At 43.9% G+C, this 19,090-nt stretch overlaps 1 protein-coding gene across 1 annotated transcript in view; it reads right to left on the reverse strand.

Moving 5' to 3' along the window:
- Nucleotides 1-15,797, reverse strand: part of SLC2A1 (solute carrier family 2 member 1) — a 67,335-nt gene extending 51,538 nt beyond the window's left edge. Inside the window, exon 1 of the mRNA XM_069741773.1 lies at nt 15,588-15,797. Within this exon, the coding sequence (XP_069597874.1) occupies nt 15,588-15,605 (18 nt within the window). The 5' untranslated portion in view covers nt 15,606-15,797. The remainder of the gene's footprint in view (nt 1-15,587) is intronic.
- Nucleotides 15,798-19,090: the final 3,293 nt, after the last annotated feature.

The raw sequence follows: 19,090 nt of genomic DNA on the forward strand, positions 1-19,090 counted from the left end.
CACACGTATACCGGTCACATCACACATATATCACGCACGTATACCGGGCACATCATACATATATCACACACGTATACCGGGCACATCACACATATATCACACACGTATACCGGGCACATCATACATATATCACACACGTATACGGGCACATCATACATATATCACGCATGTATACCGGGCACATCACACATATATCACACACGTATACCGGGCACATCATACATATATCACACATATATCACACACGTATACCGGGCACATCATACATATATCACACACGTATACCGGGCACATCATACATATATCACACATATATCACACACGTATACCGGGCACATCATACATATATCACACACGTATACCGGGCACATCACACATATATCACACACGTATACCGGGCACATCATACATATATCACACACGTATACCGGGCACATCATACATATATCACACATATATCACACACGTATACCGGGCACATCATACATATATCACACACGTATACCGGGCACATCATACATATATCACACATGTATACCGGGCACATCACACATATATCACACACGTATACCGGGCACATCATACATATATCACACACGTATACGGGCACATCATACATATATCACACACGTATACCGGGCACATCATACATATATCACACATATATCACACACGTATACCGGGCACATCATACATATATCACACACGTATACCGGGCACATCATACATATATCACACACGTATACGGGCACATCATACATATATCACATATGTATACCGGGCACATCATACATATATCACACACGTATATCGGGCACATCATACATATATCACACACGTATACCGGTCACATCACACATATATCACATATGTATACCGGGCACATCATACATATATCACACACGTATATCGGGCACATCATACATATATCACACACGTATACCGGTCACATCACACATATATCACGCACGTATACCGGGCACATCATACATATATCACACACGTATACCGGGCACATCACACATATATCACACACGTATACCGGGCACATCATACATATATCACACACGTATACGGGCACATCATACATATATCACGCATGTATACCGGGCACATCACACATATATCACACACGTATACCGGGCACATCATACATATATCACACATATATCACACACGTATACCGGGCACATCATACATATATCACACACGTATACCGGGCACATCATACATATATCACACATATATCACACACGTATACCGGGCACATCATACATATATCACACACGTATACCGGGCACATCACACATATATCACACACGTATACCGGGCACATCATACATATATCACACATATATCACACACGTATACCGGGCACATCATACATATATCACACACGTATACCGGGCACATCATACATATATCACACACGTATACGGGCACATCATACATATATCACGCATGTATACCGGGCACATCACACATATATCACACACGTATACCGGGCACATCATACATATATCACACACGTATACCGGGCACATCATACATATATCACACACGTATACCGGGCACATCATACATATATCACACATATATCACACACGTATACCGGGCACATCACACATATATCACACACGTATACCGGGCACATCACACATATATCACACATGTATACGGGCACATCATACATATATCACGCACGTATACCGGGCACATCATACATATATCACACACGTATACCGGGCACATCATACATATATCACACACGTATACCGGGCACATCATACATATATCACACACGTATACCGGGCACATCATACATATATCACGCATGTATACCGGGCACATCACACATATATCACACATGTATACCGGGCACATCATACATATATCACACACGTATACCGGGCACATCATACATATATCACACATATACCGGGCACATCATACATATATCACACACATATACCGGGCACATCATACATATATCACACACGTATACGGGCACATCATACATATATCACACACGTATACGGGCACATCATACATATATCACGCATGTATACCGGGCACATCATACATATATCACACACGTATACCGGGCACATCATACATATATCACACACGTATACCGGGCACATCATACATATATCACACATATACCGGGCACATCATACATATATCACACACGTATACCGGGCACATCATACATATATCACACATATACCGGGCACATCATACATATATCACACACGTATATCGGGCACATCATACATATATCACACACGTATACAGGGCACATCATACATATATCACACACGTATACGGGCACATCATACATATATCACACACGTATACGGGCACATCATACATATATCACACACGTATACGGGCACATCATACATATATCACACATGTATACCGGGCACATCATACATATATCACACACGTATACCGGGCACATCATACATATATCACACACGTATACCGGGCACATCATACATATATCACACATGTATACCGGGCACATCATACAAATATCACACACGTATACCAGGCACATCATACATATATCACACACGTATATCGGGCACATCATACATATATCACACACGTATACCGGGCACATCATACATATATCACACACATATACCGGGCACATCATACATATATCACACACGTATACAGGGCACATCATACATATATCACACACGTATACGGGCACATCATACATATATCACACATGTATACCGGGCACATCATACAAATATCACACACGTATACCAGGCACATCATACATATATCACACACGTATACGGGCACATCATACATATATCACACATGTATACCGGGCACATCATACAAATATCACACACGTATACCAGGCACATCATACATATATCACACACGTATACCGGGCACATCATACATATATCACACATGTATACCGGGCACATCATACAAATATCACACACGTATACCAGGCACATCATACATATATCACACACGTATATCGGGCACATCATACATATATCACACACGTATACCGGGCACATCATACATATATCACACACGTATACGGGCACATCATACATATATCACGCATGTATACCGGGCACATCACACATATATCACACACGTATACGGGCACATCATACATATATCACACACGTATACGGGCACATCATACATATATCACACACGTATACGGGCACATCATACATATATCACACATGTATACCGGGCACATCATACATATATCACACACGTATACCGGGCACATCATACATATATCACACACGTATACCGGGCACATCATACATATATCACACATGTATACCGGGCACATCATACAAATATCACACACGTATACCAGGCACATCATACATATATCACACACGTATACCGGGCACATCATACATATATCACACACATATACCGGGCACATCATACATATATCACACACGTATACAGGGCACATCATACATATATCACACACGTATACGGGCACATCATACATATATCACACATGTATACCGGGCACATCATACAAATATCACACACGTATACCAGGCACATCATACATATATCACACACGTATACCGGGCACATCATACATATATCACACATGTATACCGGGCACATCATACAAATATCACACACGTATACCAGGCACATCATACATATATCACACACGTATATCGGGCACATCATACATATATCACACACGTATACCGGGCACATCATACATATATCACACACGTATACGGGCACATCATACATATATCACGCATGTATACCGGGCACATCACACATATATCACACACGTATACGGGCACATCATACATATATCACATATGTATACCGGGCACATCATACATATATCACACACGTATATCGGGCACATCATACATATATCACACACGTATACCGGTCACATCACACATATATCACGCACGTATACCGGGCACATCATACATATATCACACACGTATACCGGGCACATCACACATATATCACACACGTATACCGGGCACATCATACATATATCACACACGTATACGGGCACATCATACATATATCACGCATGTATACCGGGCACATCACACATATATCACACACGTATACCGGGCACATCATACATATATCACACATATATCACACACGTATACCGGGCACATCATACATATATCACACACGTATACCGGGCACATCATACATATATCACACATATATCACACACGTATACCGGGCACATCATACATATATTACACACGTATACCGGGCACATCATACATATATCACACACGTATACGGGCACATCATACATATATCACGCATGTATACCGGGCACATCACACATATATCACACACGTATACCGGGCACATCATACATATATCACACACGTATACCGGGCACATCACACATATATCACACACGTATACCGGGCACATCATACATATATCACACATATATCACACACATATACCGGGCACATCATACATATATCACACACGTATACCGGGCACATCATACATATATCACACACGTATACGGGCACATCATACATATATCACGCATGTATACCGGGCACATCACACATATATCACACACGTATACCGGGCACATCATACATATATCACACATGTATACGGGCACATCATACATATATCACCCACGTATACCGGGCACATCATACATATATCACGCATGTATACCGGGCACATCACACATATATCACACACGTATACGGGCACATCATACATATATCACATATGTATACCGGGCACATCATACATATATCACACACGTATATCGGGCACATCATACATATATCACACACGTATACCGGTCACATCACACATATATCACGCACGTATACCGGGCACATCATACATATATCACACACGTATACCGGGCACATCACACATATATCACACACGTATACCGGGCACATCATACATATATCACACACGTATACGGGCACATCATACATATATCACGCATGTATACCGGGCACATCACACATATATCACACACGTATACCGGGCACATCATACATATATCACACATATATCACACACGTATACCGGGCACATCATACATATATTACACACGTATACCGGGCACATCACACATATATCACACACGTATACCGGGCACATCATACATATATCACACATATATCACACACGTATACCGGGCACATCATACATATATCACACACGTATACCGGGCACATCATACATATATCACACACGTATACGGGCACATCATACATATATCACGCATGTATACCGGGCACATCACACATATATCACACACGTATACCGGGCACATCATACATATATCACACACGTATACCGGGCACATCACACATATATCACACACGTATACCGGGCACATCATACATATATCACACATATATCACACACATATACCGGGCACATCATACATATATCACACACGTATACCGGGCACATCACACATATATCACACACGTATACCGGGCACATCATACATATATCACACATATATCACACACATATACCGGGCACATCATACATATATCACACACGTATACCGGGCACATCATACATATATCACACACGTATACGGGCACATCATACATATATCACGCATGTATACCGGGCACATCACACATATATCACACACGTATACCGGGCACATCACACATATATCACACATGTATACGGGCACATCATACATATATCACCCACGTATACCGGGCACATCATACATATATCACACACGTATACCGGGCACATCATACATATATCACACACGTATACCGGGCACATCATACATATATCACACACGTATACCGGGCACATCATACATATATCACGCATGTATACCGGGCACATCACACATATATCACACATGTATACCGGGCACATCATACATATATCACACACGTATACCGGGCACATCATACATATATCACACATATACCGGGCACATCATACATATATCACACACGTATACGGGCACATCATACATATATCACACACGTATACGGGCACATCATACATATATCACACATGTATACCGGGCACATCATACATATATCACACACGTATACCGGGCACATCATACATATATCACACACGTATACCGGGCACATCATACATATATCACACACGTATACCGGCACATCATACATATATCACACACGTATACCGGCACATCATACATATATCACACATGTATACCGGGCACATCATACATATATCACACACGTATACCGGGCACATCATACATATATCACACACGTATACAGGGCACATCATACATATATCACACATGTATACCGGGCACATCATACAAATATCACACACGTATACCAGGCACATCATACATATATCACACACGTATATCGGGCACATCATACATATATCACACACGTATACCGGTCACATCACACATATATCACGCACGTATACCGGGCACATCATACATATATCACACACGTATACCGGGCACATCACACATATATCACACACGTATACCGGGCACATCATACATATATCACACACGTATACGGGCACATCATACATATATCACGCATGTATACCGGGCACATCACACATATATCACACACGTATACCGGGCACATCATACATATATCACACATGTATACGGGCACATCATACATATATCACGCATGTATACCGGGCACATCACACATATATCACACACGTATACCGGGTACATCACACATATATCACACACGTATACCGGGCACATCATACATATATCACACATATATCACACACGTATACCGGGCACATCATACATATATCACACATATATCACACACGTATACCGGGCACATCATACATATATCACACATATATCACACACGTATACCGGGCACATCATACATATATCACACACGTATACCGGGCACATCACACATATATCACACACGTATACCGGGCACATCATACATATATCACACATATATCACACACGTATACCGGGCACATCATACATATATCACACACGTATACCGGGCACATCATACATATATCACACACGTATACGGGCACATCATACATATATCACGCATGTATACCGGGCACATCACACATATATCACACACGTATACCGGGCACATCATACATATATCACACACGTATACCGGGCACATCATACATATATCACACACGTATACCGGGCACATCATACATATATCACACATATATCACACACGTATACCGGGCACATCACACATATATCACACACGTATACCGTGCACATCACACATATATCACACACGTATACGGGCACATCATACATATATCACGCATGTATACCGGGCACATCACACATATATCACACATGTATACCGGGCACAGCATACATATATCACACACGTATACGGGCACATCATACATATATCACGCATGTATACCGGGCACATCACACATATATCACACATGTATACCGGGCACATCATACATATATCACACACGTATACCGGGCACATCATACATATATCACACATATACCGGGCACATCATACATATATCACACACATATACCGGGCACATCATACATATATCACACACGTATACGGGCACATCATACATATATCACACACGTATACGGGCACATCATACATATATCACGCATGTATACCGGGCACATCATACATATATCACACACGTATACCGGGCACATCATACATATATCACACACGTATACCGGGCACATCATACATATATCACACATATACCGGGCACATCATACATATATCACACACGTATACCGGGCACATCATACATATATCACACACGTATACGGGCACATCATACATATATCACACACGTATACGGGCACATCATACATATATCACACACGTATACCGGGCACATCATACATATATCACACACGTATACCGGGCACATCATACATATATCACACACGTATACAGGGCACATCATACATATATCACACACGTATACCGGGCACATCATACATATATCACATACGTATATCGGGCACATCATACATATATCACACACGTATACAGGGCACATCATACATATATCACACACGTATACGGGCACATCATACATATATCACACATGTATACCGGGCACATCATACATATATCACACACGTATACCGGGCACATCATACATATATCACACACGTATACGGGCACATCATACATATATCACATACGTATATCGGGCACATCATACATATATCACACACGTATACAGGGCACATCATACATATATCACACACGTATACGGGCACATCATACATATATCACACATGTATACGGGCACATCATACATATATCACACACGTATACGGGCACATCATACATATATCACACATGTATACCGGGCACATCATACAAATATCACACACGTATACCAGGCACATCACACATATATCACACACGTATACCGGCACAACATACATATATCACACACGTATACCGGGCACATCATTCATATATCACACACGTATACGGGCACATCATACATATATCACACATGTATACCGGGCACATCATACATATATCACACATGTATACCGGGCACATCATACATATATCACACACGTATACCGGGCACATCATACATATATCACACACGTATACGGGCACATCATACATATATCACACACGTATACGGGCACATCATACATATATCACACATGTATACCGGGCACATCATACATATATCACACACGTATACCGGGCACATCATACATATATCACACACATATACCGGGCACATCATACATATATCACACACGTATACCGGGCACATCATACATATATCACACACGTATACCGGGCACATCACACATATATCACACACGTATACCAGGCACATCATACATATATCACACACGTATACCGGGCACATCATACATATATCACACACGTATACCGGGCACATCATACATATATCACACACGTATACCGGGCACATCATACATATATCACACACGTATACCGGGCACATCATACATATATCACACACGTATACGGGCACATCATACATATATCACACATGTATACCGGGCACATCATACATATATCACACACGTATACCGGGCACATCATACATATATCACACACATATACCGGGCACATCATACATATATCACACACGTATACCGGGCACATCATACATATATCACACACGTATACCGGGCACATCACACATATATCACACACGTATACCGGCACATCATACATGTATCACACACGTATACCGGCACATCATACATATATCACACATGTATACGGGCACATCACACATATATCACATATGTATACCGGGCACATCATACATATATCACACACGTATACCGGGCACATCATACATATATCACACACATATACCTGGCACATCATACATATATCACACACGTATACCGGGCACATCATACATATATCACACACGTATACAGGGCACATCATACATATATCACACACGTATACCGGGCACATCACACATATATCACACACGTATACCGGCACATCATACATGTATCACACACGTATACCGGCACATCATACATATATCACACATGTATACGGGCACATCACACATATATCACATATGTATACCTCTAGAATGTAAGTCCCCCAGTCTGTCATTGTTAGTTTTATGTAAATGATATCTGTGATTAGTATGTAACCCCTTCTCATGTACAGCACCATGGAATCAATAGCGCTATATCAATAATAATGATAATAATAATATCTATGTAGTATATATACGGTACATATATAGAATGTAAGCCCCCCAGGGCCGGTCCTCGCCCCCCAGGGCCGGTCTGTCACTGTTAGCTTACTGTAACTTGTATGTAACCCCTTCTCATGTACAGCACCATGGAATTAAAGGCGCTAGATCAATAATAATAATAATAATAATATCTATGTAGTGTATATACGGTACGTATATAGAATGTAAGCCCCCCAGGGCCGGTCCTCGCCCCCCAGGGCCGGTCTGTCACTGTTAGTTTACTGTAACTTGTATGTAACCCCTTCTCATGTACAGCACCATGGAATCAATAGCGCTATATCAATAATAATGATAATAATAATATCTATGTAGTATATATACGGTACATATATAGAATGTAAGCCCCCCAGGGCCGGTCCTCGCCCCCCAGGGCCGGTCTGTCACTGTTAGCTTACTGTAACTTGTATGTAACCCCTTCTCATGTACAGCACCATGGAATTAAAGGCGCTAGATCAATAATAATAATAATAATAATATCTATGTAGTATATATACGGTACGTATATAGAATGTAAGCCCCCCAGGGCCGGTCCTCGCCCCCCAGGGCCGGTCTGTCACTGTTAGTTTACTGTAACTTGTATGTAACCCCTTCTCATGTACAGCACCATGGAATCAATAGCGCTATATAAATAATAATAATAATATCTATGTAGTGTATATACGGTACATATATAGAATGTAAGCCCCCCAGGGCCGGTCCTCGCCCCTCTGCACCAGTCTGTCACTGTTAGCTTACTGTAACTTGTATGTAACCCCTTCTCATGTACAGCACCATGGAATCAATAGCGCTATATAAATAATAATAATGTACACCGGGGCCATCACTGTAACCAGCGGCAGCGTGATCCCGTGATGTGGCGCACGACGCCGCCGTCCTTATGTGTCTCACGGTTGCATCAGAGGAGCAGACTCTGCTTTCGGGAAGGCTCGTCCCCCTCGGCCAATAGTCGCCGGCGCTGATCACACACCTATCCAGCTGTGTGCACCATTCACCCTTGTCCTACTAAGCTGCTGTCGTCATGCTGCGTCTCCGCGCCTCCTCCTCCACCGTGGCCTCATTTCAAGGCCTCCGGAAGACGTGTATACCAAGCAACACTGGCTCTGCCCGGAGCCTAGAGCGATGCCATCCGTTCTGTGAGCACGTGGTGCCTGAAGCGTCAGAGTCACAACTATTGCATCAGTCACTATGGCAGAGAGTCCACGAATGCATCACACACAAGGTCACACGTTCAGAAGCCAAAACCAGCAGTGGGTGATAAATGCAGAAGTGTTGAATACAGATTATTACATGTTCTTACTACACTTGTCCTGGCTACAAATCCTGAACGTGGCCTAACGGACAAGCTGGGTGAAGGATAGGCTCAGTATGTGTCACCAGGGGGTGAAGGAGCCGCAGATCGGAACCTATAGGACAGAGGACCATGCAGAGCGGCTTCCGTACCCGCTCACACAACCATGTCTGCACACATTATACTGTGCGTCCATCCTACAGGGCAACCACCTAATCCAGAGAACAATGGCCATGGCTCCAGGACCATCATCATTGCTCCTGAATATTACCGCAGTCATCTCTCCAGTATATCACCACTAGACGATTGACCAAAATGACAACCAGGTGACAATGAAAGATGCAGCTAGGGCTAAGCTTCTGTGTGAAGAAAATAATCCACTCAACAAAATATGTAAAAATGTCACTAAACTGCAGGAATTAGATTATCATTGACCCAGCATGGAGTTCCCTCAGGAGAGCTTCCACCTACCCTACCAACACGTTTTATTACAGCTGCCCAAGGATGTGAAGTGGTCAGACGATATGGCGCACAAGCATCTGTTGTCCTTTATGTGATTGTGGAGAACATCTCAAGGCCTTCATCAGGGTAGACGTGTGAGTGTCATCCATTGTCCTTCTGTAGCCATCACCACTATGACCGCCTGCTCTTCATCTCCTCATGATCCATATCCTGCACCAGTCCTTGCCATAAAAATATTTCTACAGTCTACTGCCTTACTTTGATGGCCACCTTTAGACATGAAGGACAGAGAAGAGCAGGAGGGCTGGTTCTTTTCCTCCAGATCTTCATGCCAGGAATGTCTTTGTAAGTAAACAGAGGAAGCAGACTTTCAGACTGGGGGAGGGGAAGATGGAGGAGAAGTCTGCCACTAATGTAGCCTCCAGGAAAGCTCACATTCAGGTGGGCACAAAATCTACTTCCAGGAAGTGGGAAAAATTAAGTACCAGAAAAACATCCATATCCTGAAACAACTTTCTCCGAGCTTGAAAACGCTCTGTGCTTGGCCGTCCTGTGACTCTTGTCCTACTCAGAGTTCTTTCCAGATATTTAGAGCAGAGACATATTGAGACCCCTCCCCGCTATTAATACAATCCATCCTCGGCCCTGAATCTACAGAACATTAGGCGAAAGGTCAGAAATTAAGTGACTGCCTCCTATACGTAACCTCTGAAGTGGTGGGGATACTGTTCTGGGCAGCCTGAGGATCCACAGTCCCCGGCAATGTCAAGGACACAAGAGCTGACACCCCAGTCTGTCCATCCACATATGTGCCCTCCTGTGCTGGGTCTCAAATATGGTGAGGAGCATACATGACAATCGGGAGCAACTAAACATGGCACAGTCATGTGGCATAAAATAAAAGAAGTCTCGTATATACCTGAACACCCCACAAGACAGACCATATACCGGAACACCCCACACGACCCGCCGTATACAAAGAACACCCCACAAGATCAGCCATATACCAAGAACACCTCAAAAAGCCTACCATATACAAAGAACACCCCACAAGATCAGCCATATACCGAGAACACCTCAAAAAGCCTACCATATACGGAGAACACCCCACAAGACCCGCCGTATACTGAGAACACCTCAAAAAGCCTACCATATACAAAGAACACCCCACAAAACCTACTATATAAAGAGAGCACCCCACAAGGCCTACCATATATACCGAGAACACCCCACAAGGCCTACCATATATACCGAGAACACCCCACAAGGCCTACCATATATACAGAACACCTCACAAGGCCTACTATATATACAGAACACCCCACAAGGCCTACCATATATACAGAACACCCCACAAGGCCTACCATATATACAGAACACCTCACAAGGCCTACCATATACCGAGAACACCCTACAAGGCCTACCATATATACAGAGAACACCCCACAAGGCCTACCATATATACAGAGAACACCCCACAAGGCCTACCATATATACCGAGAACACCCCACAAGGCCTACCATATATACAGAGAACACCCCACAAGGCCTACCATATATACAGAACACCTCACAAGGTCTACCATATACTGAGAACACCCTACAAGGCCTACTATATACCGAGAACACCCCACAAGGCCTACCATATACTGAGAACACCCCACAAGGCCTACCATATATACAGAGAACACCCCACAAGGCCTACCATATATACCGAGAACACCCCACAAGGCCTACCATATATACAGAGAACACCCCACAAGGCCTACCATATATACCGAGAACACCCCACAAGGTCTACCATATACCGAGAACACCCCACAAGGTCTACCATATACTGAGAACACCCTACAAGGCCTACCATATACTGAGAACACCCCACAAGGTCTACCATATACCGAGAACACCCCGCAAGGCCTACCATATATACAGAGAACACCCCACAAGGCCTACCATATACCGAGAACACCCTACAAGGCCTACCATATACCGAGAACAGCCCACAAGGCCTACCATATATACAGAGAACACCCCACAAGGCCTACCATATACCGAGAACACCCTACAAGGCCTACCATATACCGAGAACACCCCACAAGGTCTACCATATACTGAGAACACCCTACAAGGCCTACCATATACCGAGAACACCCCGCAAGGCCTACTATATACCGAGAACACGCCACAAGGCCTACTATATACCGAGAACACCCCACAAGGCCTACCATATATACAGAGAACACCCCACAAGGCCTACCATATATACCGAGAACACCCCACAAGGTCTACCATATACTGAGAACACCCTACAAGGCCTACCATATACCGAGAACACCCCGTAAGGCCTACCATATATACAGAGAACACCCCACAAGGCCTACCATATACCGAGAACACCCTACAAGGCCTACCATATACCGAGAACAGCCCACAAGGCCTACCATATACCGAGAACACCCCACAAGGTCTACCATATACTGAGAACACCCTACAAGGCCTACCATATACCGAGAACACCCCGCAAGGCCTACCATATACCGAGAACACGCCGCAAGGCCTACCATATACCGAGAACACCCCACAAGGCCTACCATATACCGAGAACACCCCACAAAACCCGCCATATACCGAGAACACCTCACAAGGCCTACTATATACCGAGAACACCTCACAAGGCCTACCATATTCCGAGAACACCCCACAAGACCTACTATATACCGAGAACACTCCACAAGGCCTACTATATACCGAGAACACCTCACAAGGCCTACCATATACCGAGAACAGCCCACAAGGCCTACCATATACCGAGAACACCCCACAAAACCCGCCATATACCGAGAACACCTCACAAGGCCTACTATATACCGAGAACACCTCACAAGGCCTACCATATTCCGAGAACACCCCACAAGACCTACTATATACCGAGAACACTCCACAAGGCCTACTATATACCGAGAACACCTCACAAGGCCTACCATATACCGAGAACAGCCCACAAGGCCTACCATATACCGAGAACACCCCACAAGGTCTACCATATACTGAGAACACCCTACAAGGCCTACCATATACCGAGAACACCCCGCAAGGCCTACCATATACCGAGAACACGCCGCAAGGCCTACCATATACCGAGAACACCCCACAAGGCCTACCATATACCGAGAACACCCCACAAAACCCGCCATATACCGAGAACACCTCACAAGGCCTACTATATACCGAGAACACCTCACAAGGCCTACCATATTCCGAGAACACCCCACAAGACCCGCCATATACCGAGAACACTCCACAAGGCCTACTATATACCGAGAACACCTCACAAGGCCTACCATATACCGAGAACACCCCACAAGGCCTACCATATAAAGAGAGCACCCCACAAAACCCGCCATATACCGAGAACACCCCACAAGGCCTACTATATACCGAGAACACCCCACAAGACTTACCATATAACGAGAACACCCCACAAGGCCTACCATATAACGAGAACACCCCACAAGGCCCATTATATACAGAGAACACCCCACAAGGCCTACTATATAGGAGAACACCCCACAAGGCCTACCATATAAAGAGAACACCCCACAAGGCCCACCATATACCGAGAACACCCCACAAGGCCTACTGTGTATACCAGGAATATCCCAAAGGGAAAGAACTTTCAATTAAATCTGAGTTGCGCACACCCTCAGTAATGACCAGTTGTCCGGATGGGACAGTTCCACTACGCTGACATATTACTGTCTGTATTCATTTGTATAAACCAGTAGTGATGATCAGCCCCTCTGCGGTGGCCCTATGTCTGTGCTGCCACTAGCTCCTCTGCCCTGTTCTTATCTCTCAGCAGCCAGAAGTCCTCACATTGAGCGACCTCTATACAGTGTGACCTCAGATGGGACCTCAGTACAGCGGAATAAACACCACCATGTGTGCCCCCCGGCACTACTATAACCCACCTCATATGCCAGCTATCCTGGGGGTGACAGTGTGTAGAGGGGTCAGCAGGGTCTTACCTTCCCTCCAGACTCCATGGTGCCTGAGTGTGTTCTGTCCCCCGCACCACCGAGTAATAGTCCTGATTCTGTGCCTCTCTCCTTGGATACAATGTATCAATCTCTGGATAGAATGTGTCAGTCTCTGGATACAATGTATCAGTCTCTGGATAGAATGTATCAGTCTCTGGATACAATGTATCAGTCTCTGGATACAGAATGTTGCTCTCTGGATACAATGTATCAGTCCCTTCCTGTGCCTGCTAATGGTTGTGGGAGTTTTATACAGGAGGGTGTATGTGACATCACTAGGCCACCCCCCCTACATGTGTCATCCCCATTCCTTCCCCCATCCTGAGAGCAGCAGGTCTTATACCCACAACCACTGAACTATCTGCCGTATACACGGGTACTCTATAGGAAATACACCCCACAGGGCCTGCTGTATACTGACAATGTCCTTCATGGTCCGTCATATACTGCCAACATCTCACAAGACTCCCTGTATAGCACAAATACCCCAGAAGACTTATTGTATAGCAAGAACACCCCCAGAAGACCCCCTGAATACTGGAAACACGCCAGAAGACTTATTGTATTGCAAGAACCCCCCAAAAGACTCATTATATAGCAAGAACCCCCCACAAGACTCGCTGTTTACCAGGAACACCCCAGAAGACCCCCTGAATACTGGAAACACCCCAGGAGACTTATTGTGTACCAGGAACACCCCAGAAGACTTATTGTGTACCAGGAACACCCCAGAAGACCCCCTGAACACTGGAAACACCCCAGGAGACTTATTGTGTACCAGGAACACCCCAGAAGACTTATTGTGTACCAGGAACACCCCAGAAGACCCCCTGAACACTGGAAACATCCCACAAGACTCATTGTGTACCAGCAACACCCCAGAAGACTTATTGTGTACCAGGAACACTTCTGAACACCTCCTAAATATTGGAAACACCCCAGAGGACTTATTGTGTACCAGGAACACCCCAGAAGACTTATTGTGTACCAGGAACACCCCAGAAGACTCGCTGTAAACCAGAAACACCTCAGAAGACCCCCTGAATACTGGAAACACCCCACAAGACTTATTGTGTATCAGGAACACCCCACAAGACTTATTGTGTATCAGGAACACCCCTGAAGACTTATTGTGTATCAGGAACACCCCAGAGGACTTATTGTGTACCAGGAACACCCCAGAAGACTTATTGTGTACCAGGAACACCCCAGAAGACTCGCTGTAAACCAGAAACACCTCAGAAGACCCCCTGAATACTGGAAACACCCCACAAGACTTATTGTGTATCAGGAACACCCCTGAAGACTTATTGTGTATCAGGAGCACCGCAGAAGATTTATTGTGTATCAGGAACACCCCAGAAGATTTATTGTGTATCAGGAACACCCCAGAAGACTTATTGTGTATATCAGGAACACCCCAGAAGATTTATTGTGTACCAGGAACACCCCAGAAGATTTATTGTGTATCAGGAACACCCCAGAAGACTTATTGTGTATATCAGGAACACCCCAGAAGACTTATTGTGTACCAGGAACACCCCAGAAGATTTATTGTGTATCAGGAACACCCCAGAAGACTTATTGTGTATATCAGGAACACCCCAGAAGACTTATTGTGTATCAGGAACACCCCAGAAGATTTATTGTGTACCAGGAACACCCCAGAAGACTTATTGTGTATCAGGAACACCCCAGAAGACTTATTGTGTATATCAGGAACACCCCAGAAGACTTATTGTGTACCAGGAACACCCCAGAAGATTTATTGTGTATCAGGAACACCCCAGAAGACTTATTGTGTACCAGGAACACCCCAGAAGATTTATTGTGTATATCAGGAACACCCCAGAAGACTTATTGTGTATCAGGAACACCCCAGAAGATTTATTGTGTATCAGGAACACCCCAGAAGATTTATTGTGTATATCAGGAACACCCCAGAAGACTTATTGTGTATCAGGAACACCCCTGAAGACTTATTGTGTACCAGGAACACCCCTGAAGACTTATTGTGTATCAGGAACACCCCAGAAGATTTATTGTGTATCAGGAACACCCCTGAAGACTTATTGTGTATATCAGGAACACCCCAGAAGACTTATTGTGTATATCAGGAACACCCCAGAAGATTTATTGTGTACCAGGAACACCCCAGAAGACTTATTGTGTATCAGGAACACCCCTGAAGACTTATTGTGTATATCAGGAACACCCCAGAAGACTTATTGTGTATATCAGGAACACCCCAGAAGATTTATTGTGTACCAGGAACACCCCAGAAGACTTATTGTGTATATCAGGAACACCCCAGAAGACTTATTGTGTATCAGGAACACCCCTGAAGACTTATTGTGTACCAGGAACACCCCAGAAGACTTATTGTGTATATCAGGAACACCCCAGAAGATTTATTGTGTATCAGGAACACCCCAGAAGACTTATTGTGTACCAGGAACACCCCAGAAGACTTATTGTGTATCAGGAACACCCCAGAAGACTTATTGTGTATATCAGGAACACCCCAGAAGATTTATTGTGTATCAGGAACACCCCAGAAGATTTATTGTGTATATCAGGAACACCCCAGAAGACTTATTGTGTATCAGGAACACCCCTGAAGACTTATTGTGTACCAGGAACACCCCAGAAGACTTATTGTGTATATCAGGAACACCCCAGAAGATTTATTGTGTATCAGGAACACCCCAGAAGACTTATTGTGTACCAGGAACACCCCAGAAGACTTATTGTGTATCAGGAACACCCCAGAAGACTTATTGTGTATCAGGAACACCCCTGAAGACTTATTGTGTATATCAGGAACACCCCAGAAGATTTATTGTGTATCAGGAACACCCCAGAAGATTTATTGTGTATATCAGGAACACCCCAGAAGACTTATTGTGTATCAGGAACACCCCAGAAGACTTATTGTGTATATCAGGAACACCCCAGAAGACTTATTGTGTATATCAGGAACACCCCTGAAGACTTATTGTGTATCAGGAACACCCCAGAAGATTTATTGTGTACCAGGAACACCCCAGAAGACTTATTGTGTATCAGGAACACCCCAGAAGATTTATTGTGTATCAGGAACACCCCAGAAGACTTATTGTGTATCAGGAACACCCCAGAAGATTTATTGTGTACCAGGAACACCCCAGAAGATTTATTGTGTATATCAGGAACACCCCAGAAGATTTATTGTGTACCAGGAACACCCCAGAAGACTTATTCTGTATATCAGGAACACCCCAGAAGATTTATTGTGTATCAGGAACACCCCAGAAGACTTATTGTGTACCAGGAACACCCCAGGAGACTTATTGTGTATATCAGGAACACCCCAGAAGATTTATTGTGTACCAGGAACACCCCAGAAGATTTATTGTGTATCAGGAACACCCCAGAAGACTTATTGTGTATATCAGGAACACCCCAGAAGACTTATTGTGTACCAGGAACACCCCAGAAGACTTATTCTG

This window comes from Ranitomeya imitator, chromosome 10, assembly GCF_032444005.1.
Source record: "Ranitomeya imitator isolate aRanImi1 chromosome 10, aRanImi1.pri, whole genome shotgun sequence".
In the NCBI taxonomy this organism is placed as follows: domain Eukaryota; kingdom Metazoa; phylum Chordata; class Amphibia; order Anura; family Dendrobatidae; genus Ranitomeya; species Ranitomeya imitator.